The sequence below is a fragment of the Podarcis vaucheri genome (genome assembly GCF_965113315.1).
Source record: "Podarcis vaucheri genome assembly, chromosome: 3".
NCBI lineage: Eukaryota > Metazoa > Chordata > Lepidosauria > Squamata > Lacertidae > Podarcis > Podarcis vaucheri.
Genome location: NC_138761.1, coordinates 71,059,055 through 71,077,111, shown reverse-complemented (window position 1 = coordinate 71,077,111; position 18,057 = coordinate 71,059,055). Strand labels below are relative to the sequence as shown.

Below are 18,057 nucleotides of genomic sequence, written 5' to 3'. Positions count from 1 at the left end.
CCTGGTTTCAGTACTGTTTGCACATGCAAAAAGTTTGGGGTGAACCGACCTGTTTTGTTTCTGATCAGTGCATGTAATATAGCTTCCTGCCAAAATCCTGTAACTTTTCATACAGCAAATGTCCAGGGTGTGTGTTCTGCTTTTGTTGTGTTGTAATTCAAGTGCCACTTCATACAACGCTAATGTTGTCTATCTATAGCAATTAATTGTATAAACAAGATATTCGTATTTGAGAGTGTGGGTAGGCAGGGTGGTAGTGTTTTGAAATCACAAAGTGCTTTGTTAGAATCCACTTCGCTCTGCATTTAATATGAGGTGTCATGGGAAAAACAAGAATATGAATAAATTAAAATTAGTAATGCACCAAGAAAATTGACTAAACGTATGGTGTTCCTCCAGTGCATCTTCGTTTGTTCGGTCACAGGAAAAGTATAAAAGTATAAAACTGTTGCTTACGGTGGCCTCTTATTCAGAGTCAGTGACCGAAAATGAGCAAACCTAAAGGAGTGAAAAAGGCAAAGTCAAGCAGCGCTCTCCAACCCAAGCAGCGCGACTATCAGCAGCCGGCGCACACTCCCGCCGCTAGATGTCGCTGTGCATGAGGAAAACACGTGCTGAATCCGAGGGCCGCCGCCGTAGGTGGCAGAGAACTCGCCTTCCCGTTCATCTTGGAATTCAGCTCGGAGACACCGCCCTTTCCTTTAGGGGGCCACGTCATTCGCTCCACCAACCCGGAAATGGCCCTCGGCGGCGGCGCCTCGGCCAATGGGCGGCCCGTGCGTAGGCAAGAGGGAAAAGGTCAGGGCAGGTATGGAGATGGCGGCGCTAACGGAGGTTGCCGGGCAGATAAAACCGTGCCCGTGAGGGAAACGAAGGCGAGATGGTTTGCGCCTCGCACTGCGGCTGAGCCTCCCTCGCGACAGCAGCCGCCTCTTCCACCGCCGCCGCCGCCTCTCCTTTTCCCGCGTCCGGTTTCCTCGCTCCGTCCTCCGCCCAGACCAATGAGCGTCGCGCACGAGCTGCTGTGGCGCCTGCTGCACCTCCTCCTCCACGTCCAGCGCGCGCTCTTCGCCTGGTTCCGAGGCTGGTTCGGAGGTCGCGGCTCATGGCTCAGCCGTTGGCGGCGGCGCGCGGCTTCGGCCGCGGCCGCCGTCGCCTCGCGGGCTCTCCTGGCCCCGGCGGCGGTGGGCACGGGGGCTTTCGCCTACCACAGGCCGGCGGCGGCAGGGCGGAAGGTGGTCGGAGGAGGAGGAGGAGGCGGCCGGTGGCGCAAAGACGGGAAGTCTCTGCATAAGCTGCCGGACCACGTCGGGCTGGTGGTGGTCGAGGAGGAGCAGAGCTACGCGGACATGGCCAGCCTGGTGGTGTGGTGCATGGCGGTGGGCATCTCCTATGTCACCGTCTACGACCAAGAAGGTGAGTTGCCCTCGGAGCCGCCCTTCGGCCACCCGCCTTGTCCGCTTGCCCGTTCCCTAAACCCCTTTCGATTTTCTTCTCCCATCCCATGCGGAGGACGTGACCTTGCCCTTGCTCGGTTCAGAAACGTTTGCTCTAAGTTAACAGTTTACTATAAATAAAGGCAACCCGCGCATACCGGGAGGCAACTTCCACGGAAGTCGCATGTGCCTCCTCTGAGAACACACGTGTAGGGTGTGTTGGTGGCATCTGAAAGGGGTGACAGATGGGCAATGGGGTGGGGGTTAAGGATACAAAGACCTCTGTTGAACGGGGCTTATTGCCAGGTAATTGCACACAATTGCACCTTTGTTGCTGCAAAGGATTTGAGGAATGCCCTTTGCTTCGTCAGATGTGCTGCCATAACAGTTAAAGTGCCACAAACAAGGCAGCTCAGAGTAGACCCGCTGAAATGAATGATGGTGAGTTTGTCTTGATAAATTTTCAGTCCAAGGATTTCAATGACTCTGTGTATTAGTCAAATGCAACACCCTGTTTCTGGTTGCCAGGACGTTGTCTCTCCCCTTCATTGTAATCCTGTGCACATTTACTCTTGTGTTCAGTATGCTTGGGAGTAAACCTCTTATAAACACAGTGGCATGTTGTTTTGAATATACATGCATAGGCTTGGGCTGTTGATCCCTTACCTGGACTGCATTTCTGCCTGAGGTTGAACAATCCCTTGCTCCTCTTCTATAGGTCCAAATCTGGAGCTGTGGAAGAAGTAGGTGATTCCCAGGAATTGTGTAAGGCATCAGAGGACCTCAGAAGCCCAGTGTAATTGCTGGAATCATACCACCACTGTTTCTAATTCTAGGTTTGGGGCTGGGAAAGGGGGAGCAAGGGCTAGGTAGCTGCATCAACACTCTTGCTACCCAAACAAGTCCCAGACTTTCTCTGTAGAGCAAAAGGCTGGGGCTTATTTATGCAGTGGGTGGAAGTGTAGCTCAAAGTGCCACCACTTTTCACTTTTCAAGGCTGGGACTTGACTGGATGGAGGAGATACACGGAGTGCCACAGCTGTCAACCACCTGTCTCCAGCCTTTTCCAGATGCAGCTGGAGGGAAAGGCTGAGGCTCATTTTGCAGTGGTGAATAGACACTTATAGGACCACCCACTGTGCAAACAGCCAGCTCTGAATGTGGAGCTGCAGAGGTGGGTGACAATCTTCCCCACATCCCAACACAAGAGAGGGATGTCTTTGCTCCTCTCAACTTAACCAGGAAGGAAGCAGGTGGGTTTCTGCTTCTCACTCTTGCCAGAGAGCAATGTATCACTTGCCATGGCAAGGGGGCAGAATTGTTAAAGGATGATCAATGTAATGAAAGTTTTTTAACATTAAACAATTAAATTCAAACTAATTTATAAGAAAATACAAAACACAACTGTACAGAGAAAAAAAATAGAGAAAGAATAAAGACCCTTTATCACATTTATATTGTGCATATCTTATCATTTATCCACACATAGAAAGGCAGACTCCCGCAGCGGTTCTCAACCTGTGGGCCCCCAGATGTTGTTGGACTACAACTCCCATCATCCCTGAGCTCTGGCCTTGCTAGCTAGGGGTGATGGGAGTTGTAGTTCAACAACATCTGGGGACCCACAGGTTGAGAAAGTCTGCCCCAAGATCTCACCTGGGTACATGTATCGAAGTCATTTAATTGAAAACCAGTGCTGCTTTCTTACCCCTCCCTATTTCCTGTCTAACAAAATGATAGAAGGTATTCCTCTCTATCTGAACCCCATCTCTGACCAATAAGGAACAGTACAAATCAGTTCTATTTTCTGACCAGATCCTATCATGCAAACTGTGTTTGTGATGTAGTTAGGTTGCAGGGAAATGGGAAATAGCGGTGGTAGTTTAAGGTTTCAACCAAGAGCATTAGTCTGTAGCCTCAAAAGAGAGAAATATTTGATGCTGTATTATATTTTGAACTTTAGAAGACATTTTTTTCTGCCTTGAAGAATCAAGCCTGAAGCAGCAGCAAATGATGCAACTATGTGTAGGTTTAATTTAATTTGTTAATAAGTACAAGCATGTTATTTAAATTTCATATGACTACTTAGTCTCAGATTCACATGCTGATGGTTGTCATACTTTGAAGTGAATCACTTAAGAAGCTTTTTTCCATCTTGCATACATGAAATGCAACAACATAAGCACAATTGATTTTATGATACTACACAGGGGCATATGTATTCAGATATTTAGCTGCATTCAGAAAGTTACTTTTTTAAAAAAATCAAGCTTTCAACAAACTGTAGTTGAAACTGGTTTTGGAAACAGACCAGTTAAGAATAAAAAGTCACAATTCAATTCCATACATCCATATTCTGTTTATAGCTAATATTTCATATGACAAACAATACTATGCAGCAGACACGTTTTCTCTTTTTGGAATATTTGGAATAGGAATTCTATCTAGTACCCATGGGATAGGAAATCTTTTAGAGGTCAAGTTCTGAAACTGTCAGCATTTGGGCCTCTTTTGTAAGCTTAGAAGATCGTTTTTGGCTGCTGCAATGGTGGTGATGGGTTATAATAATCTCCCCCAATCTCATACTTATCAAATGTTTGGGACCCATGGACAGTGGTTAGGGATGTTGGGTGTTATTATCTAAAACATCAGGAGGGAATTCAGCTGGAGAAGGCTGGGACATAGCATTGATTCATAGACATCTGTTGCTAGAATTCTAAAGTCATCTTTAGTCATAGTACGCTTGAAAAAGCAAATAACTTTTGTGTTACATTGAACCTTTATTTTGAGAGTAACTATATAAAATGTGTAATCATGTTAGCATGCTATAGGGTAGGAGAGATTGGAACAGTTCACTTCGTCAGCTGACGTTGCCTCCAACGGCATTGGAGAGGCCTTGTTTCATTCATGTGAAAGCTAAAAGGAGAGTGCTCGGTGCAAGGGAACCAAAAGATCCCCTTTCACATAAATGGTGCTGCCACTGAGGCTGTGCTTCTGCCACTGCATCCAAATGCATTTGTCAAGTGCTTACTTCAGTAATGTGCTTTTTTACAAAGCACTGGGGAGAGGTGTTTTGATTTTTCTGATAAATCAGAACTGAACTCTGTGTTTAAGATCTAAACTATAGAAAACTAAATAAATAGATTGAACAAATGTGGTATGAGCCAATCCCTCATTAGCTCCTACATTCCCAAGGAGTCATCTTACAGGTTAGCTAGTTATCCTGAGTAGTTGTTTCTAGGTGCTTTCTTCTTCACTGCCTTAGATACACGAGCATGGAGTGTTTGATACAACTATTAAAGGCATGTGGAGAGGCAAGAAAACAAAAAACAATTTAAACTGAGCACAGTTTTTTTGGACATGATGTAGTTGTTCCACTTCACAGGATCTCTTTCCCAGCTCCCCAGGCTGAAACAGCTACCATATCTCAAACAGAAGGAGAATGGAGCATTACTGAGAAGAAATATGTATCAATGTAAATTATTTATGTGATTTGAAACTATACTTCTAATCTTATTTTCACTCAATTTGACAATATCTGTGTGAATGAAGTACATAAACTTTTTGTTTTTTGAGAATGTTTTAATAGGAACAGCCTACAGGGTGAAGGTGATGGCAAATAGAAACTTGATAGATACTTGCATTCTAACAATCTGTTGTTGTTGTTGTTACTAATTACCTTTTCTGCAACCTGAGGTCCGAGGGGAGTTACAATATTAAAACACAATATTCAAAACAAAACACAATACTGTATTAAAACATTTCAAAACAGCCTACAGTCACAGAAACAAGGTGGATCCTAAAAATGTATATGTCAAGTGTCAAAAGCCAGAATTAAGAAAGCTGCATCTTCAGAATTTGTTGGAAGTTGTATAGTAAAGGTGCCAGGTGCAACCTGGGGACTGTCACAAAGAATGCCGTCTCCCGGTCCGCCACCCCTCAAGCTTCTGAGGGTGGAGGAACTACTAAAAGTGCCCCCCTCTGTTGATCTTAGCAGTCAAGAGGATCTGTAGGAAATGAGATAGTTTTTCAGATAGCTAGGCATTGCATGTTTAGGACTTTAAACACTAATGCAAGTACCTTGATTGGGCTGGAAATGAACTGTTAACCAGTGCAGCTGTTTCAAAACTGGGGCTATAGGAGATCTAAATGAAACCCCAGCCAGTAATGTGGATGCTGCATTTTTGATCAACTGAAGTTTCCAAGTCATCTTTAAGGGCAGCCGCATGTAGAGCACATTGCAGTAATCTATTCTGGAAGTTACCAGAACATGGAGTGCAGTGGCTGAGTCATCTCTGTCCAAAAGGGCATGTAGCTAGTGAACTAGCCATAGCTGAAAAAAGGCATTCCTAGCCACCGAGGCCATCTGAGCCTCTGGGGCAGTGCTGAATCAAGGAACATCCTTAGGCTGCAGATCTGCTACATCCCAGGGGGTGCAACCCTATCCAGGGCAGGCTGCCTTCTTATCTTCTGGATATGGGAACTTGGAACACATAATACCCTCTGTTTTTAGGATTCAGCTTCAGTTATGCATGCTGGTTAATAAAATCCAGACTTGTGGACAGGTGCTCTAGATATGTCCAGTTTAAAATTTTATATGTCTCTAAACACATGTCTTTTTAGGTGGAATTAAATTCCATAAAGAGAGACTGACTAGTACACATAGGGATTCCTCAATTTCAAATGTATTTTATGTATAAATTAGAAGCTTGACTATCAAGAGCAAGGTGGAAACAGAACTTCAGACAGATCCAGAATCTATACAGTGGTACCTCGGGTTAAGAACTTAATTTGTTCTGGAGGTCTGTTTTTAACCTGAAACTGTTCTTAACCTGAGGTACCACTTTAGCTAATGGGGCCTCCTGCGCCGCCGCTGTGCGATTTCTGTTCTTATCCTGAAGCAAAGTTCTTAACCCAAGGTACAATTTCTGGGTTAGTGGAGTCCAGCGGCGTAGCGTGGGTTGTCAGCACCCGGGGCAAGGCAAGTAATTTGCGCCCCCTAACCCGGGGCAAGGCAAGTAATTTGCGCCCCTAACCTGCCGCCGCTGCCAGCTTCTTCTTGCTGCTGCCTGGTCTGGTCTGGTGTGGTTCTCTCCCGCGCTCAGTGCTGCGCTGGGCGGCCGCTGCACTGTCCCTCCCCCAGATAGTCCCTTGCTCTCTCTCCGCACCGCACGCCTGGCACCCACCTCCTCCACAGTGGGCGGCGACCCAGTGGCTCAGATCGGATTCGCACAGCCAGCACTGCAGTGAGAGAGAGCGAGTGAGCCAGGTAGGGGCAGAGAGCTGCGAGTGCGAGCGCCCCCCCCCCGATGTTGCGCCCGGTGCGGACGGCTCCCCCTGCACCCCCCACGCTACGTCACTGGTGGAGTCTGTAACCTGAAGCATCTGTAACCCAAGGTACCACTGTACTAGCAGAAATGAGAAGTCTTATAGAATAGCTTATGTGTTGAAAAAAATAATGTTCCTATTTAATTATAGGATGGTAAATGCATAATAATACTATTGTGATTTTTTTTCTTAAATATTCATGAACCAATCAACTTTTAAAACTGAATATTAAAAAGACTGCTTACGTTTTAAAAAGATGCAATTAACTTTCGTAAGAAATACACATTAAAATGAAACATAATTGTATGTAACAGAACTACAATTGTATTAAATACATTAATCTAAGCCTCAACATGTCACAATTCTATTTTTTTTATACAACTCAGATTTTAAAGACGCCAATACTGAGATAGAATCATAGAATCATAGAATCATAGAGTTGGAAGAGACCACAAGGGCCATCGAGTCCAACCCCCTGCCAAGCAGGAAACACCATCAGAGCACTCCTGACATATGGTTGTCAAGCCTCTGCTTAAAGACCTCCAAAATAGGAGACTCCACCACACTCCTTGGCAGCAAATTCCACTGTCGAACAGCTCTTACTGTCAGGAAGTTCTTCCTAATGTTTAGGTGGAATCTTCTTTCTTGTAGTTTGGATCCATTGCTCCGTGTCCGCTTCTCTGGAGCAACAGAAAACAACCTTTCTCCCTCCTCTATGTGACATCCTTTTATATATTTGAACATGGCTATCATATCACCCCTTAACCTCCTCTTCTCCAGGCTAAACATGCCCAGCTCCCTTAGCCGTTCCTCATAAGGCATCGTTTCCAGGCCTTTGACCATTTTGGTTGCCCTCCTCTGGACACGTTCCAGTTTGTCAGTGTCCTTCTTGAATTGTGGTGCCCAGAACTGGACACAGTACTCCAGGTGTGGTCTGACCAGAGCAGAATACAGTGGCATTAGATAGGCTCTAATGGATGACTAATAACAATTTAGGGAATGTTATCTTCTGTGAAAGTAACTTTGACCTATTTGTATGGGCTGAACAAAAGTTCTGTAGGCTTTAATGGATAGCACTCCCACACAGCAAGGCTTCTACAAGATGATTTATAATTGAAAACCTCTTGGACACTTCTCTGCCTAATGCAGAAAAGGCAATTAGTTTATTCTGCTGAAAGCATAACAACTCTTTATTTCCAGGCAAATACCTGGTACAAAAATATATAAACCATTTTCATATTAACTTTACATCTTAGGCCCCTAGAGATCAAAGGAGCATTTCTGTAATGCTAGCCCTAAGAAGGAGTAGGAATTGTTTCAAGAAAATAAGTTGAGTACTAAAAGTTTTAAAGAAACTTCAAACTAAAAAAATTGCTGGAACCAATATAAAGAAACATAAATTATATGCTTGCTAAACTTTTTATTTTTATTTTTTTGAGAGAGGGGGCTAATAAAGTTGACAAACAACTGCACATAAAGAAAATTTGGTGCCTCCAGTTTTCAGAAAGCTAAGAAATATTAACTCTAATAGTAATGAATAGCCCTGTATCATGAAGTTTTTAATATCTGATGTTTCATTGTGCTTTTTATATTCTGTTGGAAACTGCCCAGAGTGGCTGTGGCAACCCAGTTACGTAGATGGGTAGGGTACAAGTAAATAATAATAATAGTAACAATAACAATAGCAATAATAACAGCAGCTCGTGAGGCACTCAAACCAGAAAAGCTGCACCTGGCCTTGTCTTTAGCCTATTTGTATAGCACAGTAGCAGTTGATTGGTGTGTCATACCTATATAGTCACATATGTACAGTTGGGAACCACTTAACTTGGACAGATTTTGGAACATTCAGGACAGACAAAAGGAGTCACTTCACACTGTGCATAGTTTATTTGTAGGATGTAGTGTTGGCCACCAACTTGCATTAAAAGAAGATTAAATATATTCATGGAGGATAAGGCTATCAACAGCTACTAGCCATGGTGGCTGGGCAGTACCTTCCATGTTGAAGGCAGCATGCTTCCAAATACCAGTTGCGAAGAAAGGCAAGTGGTGTAAATGCGATCAGAATGCTGTTACCCTCAGGTTCTGCTTTCAGGTGACCACTGTGAGGACAGGATGCTGCACTAGATGGGCCTTTGGTCTGATCCAGCAGGACTGTTCTTACAAAAAGTACTCGAAGTTTATTTGCCAGGTTCAACTGCAAGGTCTGTGGGAGTCATAACATCTTATTGTGCAAAGTCACCTCTACAGCTGCTGCTACTTGTTCAGACAAGTACAGCATGGTTAACAGTAGTTCTGGTCTGTGCCCAGCAGCATGTGTTTGTTTTTTCTTTGTTTTTATTTAAAACAAAGGCTGAGACTTAGCTAGATTTAGCACCCATTGGCCTCATTTACATGACAACTCAGTCCTGGTTTTAAGGTAGACTACATAACCTGTAGTTTGTTATGCTGCCAAGTTAAATTCTGATAAATAAATCATTTTGGTTAAAAGTGTTGAAAGAATTGGCTGGGTTCCAAGAGCCATGCAACTCACTCTGTGCACCGCAAAGTACTTTGGGGTTGGGTGTCTCAATCAGCACTTTGGTCATGTAACAGTAGCTGTCAGTAGTTAATGCAGCTCCAGTGTCTGTCTTTTGGGGTGGGGGCAAGGCGTCAAAAACTTTTAGATACGCCAAAAGCCTTAGGTGTACCTTCAGTAGAGTTTTTGTATCCTGGACATTACTTGCACTTGTGGATTCTGGTAGTAACAAATGGTTCGATATAAAGTTGTAGAAACAGAAGACTGTTCATGCAACATATATTCCCTTTCTTCCCATACCCCCCGAGAAACCTTTTTGGAGTGTCATACCCCACTTAGCAATACATGGAACTCTACCCATAGGATCCCACATGGAAATTCATGCCTTAAGGTTGGCTGTTTGGGAAAGCTTAAAAAATGTCACCCACCTGACACTTTCAAATTGGGCAAAAATAAACTTGAACATGCGTTAATGGTGTCTTCAAGTTCTTCAGTTCACCTTTAAAATTAAGACTACTGACATTCAAGCAGCTACACAAAATAAATGCAGTATAAAATTGCAAGAATAACGTTTATATTAAAAAATTGCAAATAGTAATCCATACTTTCACTTTGGAACTTTAATCTTATTGTTTTTTCTTCTGTTAATTACATTTTTATTCTGCCCTTCCTTCAAAGAGCTTGGGGTAGTATACATGATGCCCTGCTATTTATATTAAATTAGGCAGGGCTATCTGATTACTGTTTAAAAGATTATCTGTTTTTTATTTTTTAATCCTTGAAGGTGGAATGATTGGAACATAATTAATTCTGTTGATATTAGCTGGATATGGTAGTTGATTTCAGCAGGATTACTAATCTCCAGTCGGTATTCTGATTTGTGCAACAGACTAATCAAGCCTGGCTGAAAAAGATTTGTGGTATCTGTTGCCAAACTGTAGTTCGCTTTTCTCAAATTCAGTTGGCTGAAAGCTGTGGTTAAGGAAGCTTTGCTACTGTTTGGCATGATACATGAATTAATGTTCCGTAATTCTAGGAACTACTGCATCAGCTGAAAGGAAAACCAAAGCAGACAAACGATTGTTTCCTGTGTGAGAGGGGGGGGGGAGGGAGAGAAGCAAAAACCATGGTTTGGTACAAGAACTTCCAACTATACGAGAACTTCCGGGGAGGTACCTCCGGTAATGGCGGAATTCCTCTGATCAGGAGGAATTTGCTCCGTGGGAATCTGGGTCTGGCCACCACGGCAAAGGCGGAGACCCGTTAAAATCACAGGCGGGAGAAGCCTGTGAGCGTGGGATTCGGCGGGCACCTTTTGCGCCTCCCCTACTTGCGGGGAACCCCGGTTTCGGGGGTCCAGAGCGACATGGGGTGAGCGGCGCGGTGCTTCGAATCGTCTGCTTCTTCCACGGAGTGAAGCCACATAGCTGTTGCCGGAGAGTGCTGACCTTTTCCTGTGGACAATTTGACTTTAAAGTAATTACCCGTGAGTAGAGCTGAAGCGGAAGAATTGGATTTCTAAATGTTTAATTTGGTATCGTAACGGGGAGGTTCAATACAGGAAGTCCGCCTTCCCCTTTTGTAAATAGACTGAGGCAATGAAGTTGCAAGCTGGATCCCTGGAAAGCCTTTTGTAAAAGACTAAATTTCCATCGGTAAAGAACATTAAACCCCCTTGGAGGCAGGAGGGGGGGAGCTGTGGTCTGAGTATGCCTGTGGGAGAGAGCAAGAGAGCTAAAATACCGCCACTCTGACCCTGGAAACGGGCTGCTAGCAGGACTGACATCTTTTGGAATGTTCATTGACAGCGTTTAGAACGTTTATTGACAGCTAGCTAAACAAGAGAAATACATTGTTTCTACTGTCTCCGGCTGCTTTAAAAAGGAGTAAAAGTAACTGAAAATTGAAACTAACTTTGGATTGTTTGAATTGTGTTTAAAAGAGGATACTATTGACTATTACAAATAGAAACTGTTTCCCCCTAGTGGAAGCCTTTGAAACTGGTTGCTTTATAAGAGCTGGGCTAGGGGAAATTCCAGCTGCAAGATAAAAAATCGTGAGACTCTGGGACTGATCTTGAATCTTTTAAGTGCTATGGCAAATGGAAGAGGAAAAACAGACCAGTCAACTGCTGACAAAACATTAAGGTCTGGGAGGACTTGGCAACAATCCAGGAGAGGTTTATCATCAGGCCCCCCTGCTTCTTCTGTTGCTGCCTTTGTACCAGTACATTCAAAACCAAGAGGAATGTTGACAGAAGAGGCCTTAGTGGCTGCACTATATAAGATAAATGATTCACTGGAACAGCTTAACAGGAAAATGGACGCGATAAATGCGAAAGTGGATGTTTCAACTACTAAAATTAACTTAAATACAGAAAGCATAAATAAATATCTACTTTGATATGACAAACTGCGGAGGAAGCCAGGGAAAAAGCCGTTGCTGCTGAATGTAAAGTAACACAACTGGAGAGAAAGAGTCCCAGCCCTACAGAGGCAATTTGATGAACATAAGTTGACACTTGCTATGATTGAATTTAAAGAAAAACAGACGAATCTGAGGATTAGAGTTCACATTTGATGGACATGCCCAAGGATTAAGACACTCTGGGAGATGATTCATAACGAAATGAAAAAGGTATTTAAATATACCCTTTTGAAGAAACCAGAGGCCTTTCTCCTGGGCATGGTCGGCCAAGTGGTGTTAAAGAAGGATAGAACTTTTTTTACGTATGCAACAACAGCAGCAAGAATACTCATCGTGAAGTATTGGAAGACACAAGATTTACCCACCCAAGAATGGCAGATGAAGTTGATGGACTATATGGAACTGGCGGAAAGGACTGGCAGAAATCCGAGACCAGGGAGAAGAGTCGGTGGAAGAAGACTGAAAAAAGTTTAAAGACTATTTATAGAAATACTGTAAAATTAATTGAATGTTAGAAAAATGTTGGAATGAAGTTATATGGCTTTAGTAGAAATGTTATAAGGAATTAAGTATAAATAGATTAATAGAGTATTAAAGGGAAAAATAAGGTTAGAATGTGTTAAGATAATTATAGGATAGAAAACAGAGGAAGATAGAAAGGAATTGCTGAAACAATTAATAGAAGTGGAATACAAAAAGGGAGGTGTGAGGAGGTAGTGGAAATAAGTGAATGAAAGATAAGATATTGAAATTGGATTGTGTTTTAAATGGTTTTTGTTTTGTTTCGTTAGTCGTATGTGTTAGTGTTTTGTAGTGTTTTTTGTATTGTGTTGTTGTTGTTGTTGTTGTTGTTGTTGTTTCTGTAGTGTTGTGTTTAAACTGTTGGAAAATTAATAATTTTTTTTTTTTTAAAAAAGAGAACTTCCAACTATTTGATGTCAAATTGAAAATTCATACAAGTTTCTGTAAGATGGCTAGCCTCTACATCCTGCCTTTTCTTCAGGGGGTAAATGAGGCCCAGATCTCCTTGGATTTTTTTTTTTAAATAATTAAACTATTTATATGATTCTAGAGATCTATAAAAATACTGACATAGATTACCTGGAAAATGATGATCAGTTAACCAGTACTTCTTTCTCTTCTCTTGGCAAGGTTTTTTCAAGAGAAATAATTCAAGGCTAATGGATGAAATCCTAAAGCAGCAGCAGGAATTGTTAAATCTTGACTGTTCCAAATATACAGTGAAGTTTGCAAATCAAGATAAAACAGATCAAGGTAAGATTTCTTATTTTGAAAATCCTGTACTGTTATTGACTGCTAGAAAGTTCTGGGACACCCAAATCTGATCCACAAACATTGATTAACTCCCTGCATAGGAATTAATGGGTATCTCCATGAGTACAATAAATCCCATGAACATCTCGGCATATTCTGAAAGCTGGAATTGAGTGTGAATGCCTTATTTTACAGAAATGACTGGCAGTTTTAGTTAAATGTTTAAGTTTTGATATTAAACTTTTACTGAACTATTAATATTTTAGCAAGCATTTCTTGTGATTCTTTACAGAAGGTTCATTTTGTAAATTAAATTTAAAATAACCTTGCTGCTGGGAGCCTTCACTGACTTTGGGAGTGGAGAATGATGTTTATCCTGTTTGCAAGTGAGAGGTGAACTTCAAGTACAGCTGAATTCTTCCATTTCCATTTAATTGCTTTAAGTTCTTTCTTTTTTGTTGCAGTTTTAAATTGCCAATCTACACTGAATGTGCTGTCTTCAGAGGATGGGAAGACAGATATAGTAAAAGCAGCTCAGAAATTTTGCCACTTAGTAGCACAAAAACAAAAAAAATGCACAGATCTGGATATGGACGTCTTGGAAAACTTATTAACTAGTAAGTATGATGGCTGAAGTGCTGTTAAAAACAAACTGTAATGCCTCACTAAATTTACCATTTGGCAGTGTTTCATTTTAGTGAGCAGAATTGTTTTATCTGCTTTTGTTTAGCTATATGTTACGGCTTGATGAGGAAATGTTCAAGTTCACTGTGGATATATACACTGATGTCACAAATGTATGTTCCTGGCTGCCATTAATTACTGTGTCAGGTTAAAAGATAATTGTCTGCCATAGCACAAAGTGGAACACAGGTGTGGGCCAATACAGGCCCGTATAGGGTTTTGGAGGCATTTGAAAGCAGATTTCATACTGCTCAGAAGAGCTTCTGAAGTTCAGCATAACGTCAGATAAAAGATCCATACTTACTTAAACGGGAAACGGGAACAAACTGCATGGCAATAGCAAATTCTGGCTGCTTTGGACACTTCCACCTTCAAGTTAGCCTGAAGAAGGAATATGTCATGCAGTAACAGCAATTGCTGCTGATAGTACAATCACCTTTTTTGAAATCAAGACAAGGGTTGTGATTCAAAGAAGGCATGTATGCAATGTGAAAAAGGATTGAGTGAACAGCTAAATATTTTTTTGACTTTCTTGAAACACTTGCTGGAGATGTGACATGTCTTCTTTAAAATGAAGCTGTACCTTGCTTTCTTTAGCCATGGGCACTATTACCACAACAAAAAATAATGACACTTCCTTTTATGCATTAGGCTCTCAAAGCAGCTTAGAAGGTTGCACTTTGAAGTACAGCCACTGCATGGTGGTTCTGAAAACACTGGAAGCTTAAAATACTGATTGAACAGTTGTATTTGCAGTCTTTTACTATAAAGTATATGCTAGAAATAGCAAGAAAATAAAGCTAACAGAGATTCAGATTTCCTTTGCACTAAATGAGCAAAGTAGTAATAAGCATACTTGCTTTCAGTAAATTCCAAAGTCAGTGGGCACGGCAGTGTTTCAGTTAAACTATAATAAAGACCAAAGAATGATAATTTTTTTAGCACTGATTAAACTAGATAATCAAAATTGTAATATTTATCTTCATATACCAACTAAATTTGCACACAGTAGTTAACTGTCAAATTGTTTGAGGTCATTTTTATGGGGCCTAAGTGATGTCCTCTCTAAAATATTTGGTACTGTTCTATGGAAAATAATTTGTAAAACATGCAAATTGTATGTGAAGATGTGTTAAAGCTCTAATGTAACAAGATGGTCTTAATTCTACAACCCCAAACTACTACTCTTTCTAGGTACTAATGGCTTTCCTGACCCAGAATTAATATTAAAGTTTGGTCCTGTGGACAGTGTATTAGGATTTCTTCCATGGCAGATCCGATTGACAGAGATTGTGTAAGTTGACTATACATAGTTGTGTGTAACTTGGAACATTTACTTTGTATTGCAAGTGGCTTTGACCCTCTGTGTTCAAACTTTCATGTGTGATTTTCAGTAGTTACATTTATCAGTGACTATGCTATTCTTGTCATCATGCCCCAAATAATAATAGTTCTCAAAAGCCCCTGTTGAAAGCATCCTGACAGTTTCTTTTCCTTTAGTTGATATATAGTTTCCCACTTTTTATAAAGGTGCAAAATGTGTGGTCAACTTGTGAAAGGAAAAATAATTGTTATTTTTGTTAGGAGTATAATAAATTTGTAATAAGAGAAGGAAAGCCATTTATTTTGTTACTCTGAGTACCAAAAGACTGTTGAAAGATGTTGCAGGACATTCTGATCCCAAATAACCATCATGTTGCCCATTGAGATCACATCCTAGTTTTCCATGTTAATAGATGTAGAATATCTACCCTCACATAGATCTGAACTTGAAATTGGTTACAGAGATTACTATTCCTAACTTCACCCTTTAGCATGAATTAAAATAGTTTGAAACATCTAGATTTTTTAAATCATAGGTTAGAGAATTGAAGCCTGCTACCACTACAAAGCAGATCAGCAGCAGGCTTAGTTCTACCAAGTGTATACCAAGAATATGTTCTCTATACCATTCCAGTGGGGGAAGAAAATAAATACTGCACTTCAAGCCTGGTTTCATGAGTGTATGTGTGAAGTAGAAGTCGTGTGTCTCCTACCCTAGGGGTTACTTGGCTATAGGAACCCAATCATAATGAGAGGTACTTTGCTACTAGATACTGATTTAATAGAGCTTCACTATACCCATAAGACAGATTCCCATTCAGCATAGTAATATTCTTCAGCAGAGCAAAAAAAACCCCTGCATCAGAAGCAAAAGCCTGTCTAATATTATGTGACCCACTGTGTTAAAAGCTATAGAAAGGTCAAGGGGAGGGGAGGGAAGGGGTAGTGTTTTCTTTTTCTGCCCAAGTGCTGTATTTCCTCCTGGGCAACCTTCCAGAAGCCACATTCCAGCAGCAGACATGGCTAGGACAAAAGTGGGCATAGCTACAGTTGAGGAGACCAATTTCCCCTAAAAGATTTTAGCTTGTTTTCCAAGACTAATTACCAGAGGGAGTGATTTTCCGACCTAGATTTGATCTGTCCAAAAACCGTGTGCTCCTTGTGCAGCAGTTAGGCTTGAAAGAAAGGCCTTCTTCTTGATCTAATTGCTGGAGAGTGAGTGGCAAGGAGCAGGTGCTGCGGGCTGGTGTGCAGGCTGCTGATTCTCCACTGGTCTAGGATGACATCATCTGTGGCAATCACCAGGTGTAGGTTGCCTTCCAGAGCAACTGAACCCATTCAATTAATGGTTCCTGCATAAGCATGGCTTAACCCAAAGAATTAAGATTTAGACCTGGGAATAAAAAGTGCTAAGTATCTCTGGAAGTTACAGATGGTCTTCCCATAAACATTAGCTACACAGCAAATCTCCCCCTTCACTCCAGTCATGCTTGTGCATTATTCATCAGCACTTAGGTTGTAGGGCTTTCTGGCAGGCTTCCACGTTGTAATCTTGATTTTGTAATCTTAACATGCATCAGTCATGCTTTGTAAATTTTCTTGGAATCTGCCCTGTTGTGTGTTTCTTAAAGGGCCAGGTCGATCAGGCACAACACTCTAAGTACTGTTTCATGCAAAAGGCACACTAAATTCAGTATCTTCCATACAAGTGTTCCTGTGTGAATAGTTCTGTGGTATCAGAAAATTACTTAATGTAACCAGCTCAGTACAGTCAAATGATGACTGGGTTCATACAATCCATGATTAACTCTTATCTGTCACTATGCAAATCTTTAGAATTAAAGGAAATGGTTGAAACTAAATTCTGGCTGAGGAATGAAGATTGGATTTCCGAAGTTCTCTAGAATGGGGTTTGGATTTCTGAATCATTCCACATATGGAATTATAACTATTCTTGAAAACAGAAGTTAGTTGAAGAGCTGTTAATGTAGTAAGACAGTGCCAAAACTGATACAAGAAAGCATGTGTTTGGCTTGACTTCCCTTCAGTAGAAGGTTAACAAAAGCATTACCTGGAAAGGTGTGTCAATATTTGAGGACTATCATACTTGACTGTCATGTCAACGGAAAAGCTATGTGAAAGTGAACCTGTGAAGTAGTATTGAATAGTATTGCACCTGTAGCTGGAGCAATAATGTCTCCTATCATTTTTCTACTTTTCTCACTTCTGTTTAGTAGTCCCAATATTGTGCAGAGCCGGTCGGTTCTAAGTAGTCATCTATTCTAATGTTAAGTCATTTAAGTTTGCAGATCCACTTGATCAATAAAATTTTAATTGATTTCAGTTAGATTGCTCTGACTTCATGGTTTGTCCAGAGTTATGTCTGCGATATGCTGTGTATCAGCTTGAGAATAAACCAATGAAATTGTTCAAAGGCAAGGATTAGTATAATGCTACTTGGATTAGGATAATGCTACTTGGATATTAACTGCCTCTTTCCAATTGTGTTTTCCCAGTTCTTTGCCTTCACATGTGAACATCAGTTATGAAGAATTCTTCTCTGCCCTCCGTCACTATTCAAACTGTGAACAGCGCGTGGGAAAATAACTTCTTGCTGAACATTATCAGGATTTCCATGGAAAGGACCCAGTGTCTCTGTTTACAAGTACCTGTGATACATAAAAGTCCAGTACATAGTCTCCTAATTTATCAAATTCAATAAAGTGTCTTACCTTTTTAGAATTTGTATGCGTGTGTACTCATAGTCTTTGGAGTTGCGGGGAAAGCAGTGGTCTACTTCTGTGGCATATGGCATACCATAAATATTGTAAAACAGCTGTTTAGAAGCTTTGGGCCTCTCTTTCCAGTGACCAAATCCTTAATAAAAGGAATACTTCCGACTTTGAGGGAACCAATCTAAGTAGCACTACAATCAATGGGGACAAACACTGGACCATATAAAAACCCTTCCTAGAATTTTCTGCTGTCACACCTTTGTCGTCTCATTCTCATTGGACTTGAATAACTGAAAGTCTAGGAAGCTGTCTGCATAGTTGTCCTCAA

The 18,057-nt window shown here is 41.4% G+C and overlaps 1 protein-coding gene across 1 annotated transcript; it reads left to right on the top strand.

Moving 5' to 3' along the window:
• The first annotated feature begins 491 nt into the window (after positions 1 to 491).
• NUS1 (NUS1 dehydrodolichyl diphosphate synthase subunit) lies at positions 492 to 17,736 on the top strand. Its single transcript, XM_082217152.1, has 5 exons — positions 492 to 1,416; positions 12,865 to 12,987; positions 13,452 to 13,604; positions 14,866 to 14,965; positions 17,511 to 17,736. The coding sequence occupies exons 1-5, from the start codon at positions 738 to 740 to the stop codon at positions 17,599 to 17,601; spliced, it is 1,146 nt and encodes a 381-aa protein (XP_082073278.1). The 5' UTR covers positions 492 to 737; the 3' UTR covers positions 17,602 to 17,736.
• Positions 17,737 to 18,057: the final 321 nt, after the last annotated feature.

Bases quoted from the DNA above. Each gene is read 5' to 3' on its own strand.
- NUS1 (XM_082217152.1), top strand. From the start codon at position 738: ATGGCCCTCGGCGGCGGCGCCTCGGCCAATGGGCGGCCCGTGCGTAGG. The intron at 1,417-12,864 runs GTGAGTTGCCCT...TCTCTTGGCAAG, and splicing joins CACCGTCTACGACCAAGAAG to GTTTTTTCAAGAGAAATAAT. The intron at 13,605-14,865 runs GTAAGTATGATG...TACTCTTTCTAG, and splicing joins CTTGGAAAACTTATTAACTA to GTACTAATGGCTTTCCTGAC.